The 5,192-nt window shown below is 54.4% G+C and overlaps 2 protein-coding genes across 2 annotated transcripts; both read right to left on the bottom strand.

Moving 5' to 3' along the window:
• Positions 1-314: 314 nt before the first annotated feature.
• On the bottom strand, positions 315-2,222 carry PTSG_11462 (uncharacterized protein; the record flags this gene model as incomplete). Its single annotated transcript, XM_004987463.1, has 7 exons — positions 315-460; positions 704-724; positions 936-956; positions 1,258-1,278; positions 1,406-1,463; positions 1,749-1,855; positions 2,216-2,222. The coding sequence occupies 7 exons, from the start codon at positions 2,220-2,222 to the stop codon at positions 315-317; spliced, it is 381 nt and encodes a 126-aa protein (XP_004987520.1).
• A 1,154-nt stretch (positions 2,223-3,376) lies between these two features.
• On the bottom strand, positions 3,377-4,814 carry PTSG_11461 (dicarboxylate carrier protein). Its single transcript, XM_004987462.1, has 2 exons — positions 4,625-4,814; positions 3,377-4,116 (listed from the first exon to the last, which is right to left on the bottom strand). The coding sequence occupies exon 2, from the start codon at positions 4,034-4,036 to the stop codon at positions 3,464-3,466; it is 573 nt and encodes a 190-aa protein (XP_004987519.1). The 5' UTR covers positions 4,037-4,116; positions 4,625-4,814; the 3' UTR covers positions 3,377-3,463.
• Between the last annotated feature and the right edge of the window lie 378 nt (positions 4,815-5,192).

The following is a 5,192-nucleotide window of genomic DNA, read 5'->3' as shown; positions in this document are numbered from 1 at the left end:
TCTCAACTGCGCGGCTGCCTCCGTTATGATGGACGCCTGTGTATGACGGTGGTGTTGTGACGGTGGGGTAAGAGGTGATACCAGTCTGTGGCGGGGGGTGTGAGGGGGTGGGGGATTCGGTTGCTGCGTCGCAAGGCAGTGCTGTGTCAATGTGTGCTTGTGCATGCGCAATTGCAGAACCTTGGAAGCCACGCGGGTTTCAGTTCGCTTCAAGTCTCTCTGAAAAGAAAAGACGGGGGTGGATATTATGCACGAGAACATGAGGTGGGTGCGGGTATGAGCAACATCCTAGAACATCGTGGCGGAAGCCGAAATCACAGCACGTGTTGTGGTGATTGCACCGTGGTGGTGGTAGTGGTGGTGGTGGCGACGATGGTGATGGTTGGTGGCTGCGATGGTTGTTGCTGTCTGTGGTGACTGTGGTCGGTGGTTGACGTACCACGCTGTTGCGTGAAGCCTGCTGGTGTCGACAGAACGGCGTTGCGGTGGTTGAAAGGGGTTAGGCAGAGAGTGTGGGTGAGCACAGAGGGTGAATGCAAACACTACACACACACGCACGCACGCACACACACACACACACACACACACACACACACACAAGCAACTGTGTAGCAGCGGAGAAATGATAACGGCACTGTGATGGTGGTTGGTTGCTGCGGTGGTTGTTGCTGTCTGTGGTGACTGTGGTCGGTGGTTGACGCACCTGGCTGTTGCGTGAAGCCTGCTGGTGTCGACAGAACGGCGTTGTGGTGGTTGAAAGAGGTTGGGCAGAGAGTGTGGGTGAGCACAGAGGGTGAATGCAAACACTACACACACACGCACGCACACACAAGCAACTGTGTAGCAGCGGAGAAATGATAACGGCACTGTGATGGTGGTTGGTGGCTGCGGTGGTTGTTGCTGTCTGTGGTGACTGTGGTCGGTGGTTGACGTACCACGCTGTGGCGTGAAGCCTGCTGGTGTCGACAGAACGGCGTTGTGGTGGTTGAAAGGGGTTAGGCAGAGAGTGTGGGTGAGCACAGAGGGTTAATGCAAACATCACAAACACACGCACGCACGCACACACACACACACACACACACACACACACACACACACACACACACACACACACACACACACACACACACACACACACACGCACGCACACACAAGCAACTGTGTAGCAGCGGAGAAATGATAACGGCACTGTGATGGTGGTTGGTTGCTGCGATGGTTGTTGCTGTCTGTGGTGACTGTGGTCGGTGGCTGACGTACCACGCTGTTGCGTGAAGCCTGCTGGTGTCGACAGAACGGCGTTGTGGTTGAAAGGGGTTGGGCAGATGGTGTAGGTGAGCACAGAGGGTGAATGCAAACATCACACACACACACACAAGCAGCTGTGTTGCAGAGGAGAAATGATAACGGCGCTGTGATGGTGGTTGCACTGTGGTGGCGACGATAGTGATGCCGGTCTGCTTCTGCTGGCAGGACGAACACGTGTATCATGCAATCCAGCTTGTACTCGACAGACCATGAACACCTGCTGTTTCCGCTTACCCTTGAGGCCTGCTTATGTGCAACAGCACACTATTCAAGGAACGACAGGCACAGAGCAAACAGAAAGCAAGGAACATGTTGTGTTGTGTTTGAATGAGATCTTGAGATGCACTGGGCAGGGGAGGGAGTGCGTGTGTGTGTGTGTGTGTGTGTGCTGTGGCCAAGTGAACACGCAACACAGCAGCATGGTCGCATTCCTTTGTACGTACTGCGTTGAATGTCGCAGAGCTCATGCTGCCGGACATGGTGTCAGAACAGGACTGGGCCAAGACAAAGGCGGGCACAAAGGCACAGGTAAACAGGAACGTGAGCCACACTGAGGTTGTGTGTGAAGTGAAGATGCACCACACAGAGATATGCACATACACATACACGCATCAACACACACACACACTCTCTCTCTGTTCTTCCGCACAGGATGCAAAGAGTGGGAAACACAGTAACACAGACGGTGTGGAAAGAAAACGAGGAAGGCGGGAATCGACAAGGGCAAGCACGCCAGTGTCGACACACGGGCACAGACGACACAAGACACAAGTGTGTGCTCAATCACTTCCAAGGGATGATTCGCATAATCTAGAAGAAGAGATAGAGCGCGTGCGAGGGAGATAGAGCGCGCGCGATAAGAGAGAGCGCGCGAAACAGATAGAGAACATAACCGAGAGCAGAGAGAGACTCCACATGAGACTGGGGGGGAGAGAGTGTGTGTGTGTGAACAGCAGCGCGAGACAAGGATGTGGACAAAGTAGAAAGAAAGTGAGAAAGGCGGGAATCGACACACAACAAACGTCAGGGTCGACACACGGGCACAGACGACACAAGACACAAGTGTGTGCTCAATCACTCCAAGGGATGATCGCATAAGCAAGAGAACGAGATAGAGCGCGCGAGAGAAAGCGCGCGAAACAGAAAGAGCAAGACAGAGACAGAGAAACAGAAAGCGAAGAGAGACAGAGACTGAGAGACGGAAGGGGAAGACCGGGGATAGACAATGAAAGAGACAGAGACTGAGAGACACACGACAGCTCTGCACACACACACGCACACACACACACACACACACAGAGCACAGAGCACATACAACAACCTCTTCGTCGATGCGCCACAGCCCGCCTGAAACCGATCGTGCTTGCCACCCTTCGTGGTCTTCGTGTGGTTGGTTGGTTGGCTCGTGTTGGTTGTACTGGCTGGTCGAGGGTGGAATTGAACTTCGCAACAGGATTAGACAATGACGTCATCCTCGAATCTTTGCCAACACGTGAATTGCTGAAAATTTGCTGAAATCTTACACCATTCCCAGTGCTCAGAGATGAGGGAAGCAATCAAAACCGAAAGTGTGCTCATTTCAGACAGGCGCTTGTATGAGTGGGTGACTGGGTGATGTGAGGGAGTGAATGTCTGCTACTGAATGCTTGAATGCTATGTGAGCGGCCCAAGGGCCTCAAGCGTTGACAGACAGAAACCAACAAGATCAATAGAAACCAAGTGTCTCTGTGTGTGTGTGCGTGTGTATGTGTGCGTGTGTGTATATCTCCTTCGTGTGTGTGTGTGTGTGTGTGTGTGTGTGTATGTGTATCCCCCCCTTCCCCCCACTCGGCGCTGTTGCTGCTGTCATCCGCAACTAACCCATGGCCACTTTTACTCCCATCATGCTGTCAGATGCACAAAGTAATGTTATCATGTGACATCAAACAGAGCAAACGGGCATATGGCAGAGAGTAACGATCCCCTGAGAGAGCAGCGTCTCAACAGGAAGGAAGGCAAGGCCACGTCACGTGCGCACGACGCAGCACAACAGTGGACCACAGCCCAGCGCAACAGCAACTCCTCTTCATTGCACACACACACACATGCACAAACACATATGCACACACACACACACACATCACCACGCCAATCAACCACGCCCCCCCCCTTGCCTCCATCAGACGGGCTTGTCATCACCATGCGTGAGGTAGTAGTGCAATCGCCGCAACTGCTCCAGAAACACAAACGTGAGGATCGTTTGTGGGCCCAGACGCGTAAACGCAGGCACCATCCCCCTGAAGAAGGCGAGCGGTCCTTCCTGCTTGAGCGTCATGCCCGCACACTGCAGCGCGCTGCTGTATGTGCCCGGGGTCGCTGCCATCACGCGCGTCTTCACCACGTCGACCGGCTGTGTCAGCAGCGTGGCAACGCCACCGGCAAGCGTCGACGCCGTGAAGTGGGTGACGAGGTTGTCCTTGAACAGGCCGCCAGTTGTTGTCAGCAGCAGCTGCTTGAACGTGTCATATGAGGCGAGCTGCCCCGCCGTCATGAGCATGGCGCGAATCACGTTGGGCCCGAGCCCAGAGTACAACTTGCCAATGCCTTCCTCCCTGATGATGCGAACAAGGGCGTTGCCGACGTGTTTGTAGTTGCGGCGCTCGGCAGCCGGCAGCCGGCCATCATTCTGCATGCGCACGTTGCACACGTCCATGGGTGTGCCCACAATGCCACCGCACCCGCCCGCGGTCATGGCTGTTGCAAAGCGCTCGGCAGTCGTCAGCTGCCCGTCAGCCTTGCGGGCACTGAATTCAGCCTTGAGAAAGTCGTACACTGTGTGTGTGTGTGTGTGTGTGTGTGTGTGTGTGTGTGTGTGTGTGTGTGTGTGTGTGTGTGCGTGTGTGTGTGTGCGCGTATGTGTGTGTGCGTGTGTGTGTGTGTGTGTGTGTGTGTGTGTGTGTGTGCGTGTGTAGAGTTGGGGAAGAGCGCGGAGAGAGGGTACAGGAATGGCGGTCGGTGAGCCACGAGTATGGACGCAGACAGGCACCACAGAGACAGAGCAGCAGGCAATCAGGGGAAAGGGGGTGTTGAATGGTTGGTGTCCTGCTGTGAAGGACAGTTGATAGAACAGGTGCGCAAGTCACGCTGCAACACACGCAAACACACGCTCTTGTCGAGAAAAACACACACACGCGCACACACGCACACATGCACACAGAAATACGCACACACACACGCACACACGCACACGGATGCACACAGGAACACACAGAAACACATGCAAGCGCACACACATGCACACATGTGTACACGCAAAGATGGGCGCATTTGGATGCCACACCTGCAAAGCGGGTGGTGGAGTATGTGCCCTGCCTGCCCAGGGAGGCGGTGAGGCCACGGTAGAGTGCGCGGAACCCTTCATTGCGAACAAGAGCCACTGCCGTCTGCACGAGTCCGCGCGGCGCCGTCCCAGGCGCTGCTCAGGCCGGCACAAACACACAACCGTTGATGAGATACGGACAAGAGGCGGCGAGAGAGAGTGAGGGTGTGAGAGAGAGTGGTGTGTGAGTGTGTGTGTTGTTGGTCTTAAGTGTGTGTGTGTGAGATTGTGTTGGGATTGAAGAACAAAAACAACAGAGACCTGTGAGCTGCTAGTGTGATGTGAGGACTGGGCAGGCAACCAAGGTAGCATAAGGAAGGATAGGAATTGATGGTAGGGGTAATAGAAGGGAAGTCTGAGGTAGATCGCAATAGGCATTGGACTTGACGAAATTGGTAGGAGTGGAATCGGACTGTAATGTTAAATAATGTGATGCCAGGGATTCGATTTGCAATCAGGTAAGAACTGGAGAGGCAAGGGAGAAGCCGAGCTGGGTAACATAAGCGTTTGATCAGGATTTGGTGTGCTG

This window comes from Salpingoeca rosetta (genome assembly GCF_000188695.1).
Source record: "Salpingoeca rosetta unplaced genomic scaffold supercont1.93, whole genome shotgun sequence".
In the NCBI taxonomy this organism is placed as follows: Eukaryota; class Choanoflagellata; order Craspedida; family Salpingoecidae; genus Salpingoeca; species Salpingoeca rosetta.
This window is presented reverse-complemented; position numbering and strand designations above follow the sequence as displayed.

Bases quoted from the DNA above. Each gene is read 5' to 3' on its own strand.
- PTSG_11461 (XM_004987462.1), bottom strand. From the start codon at position 4,036: ATGACCGCGGGCGGGTGCGGTGGCATTGTGGGCACACCCATGGACGTG.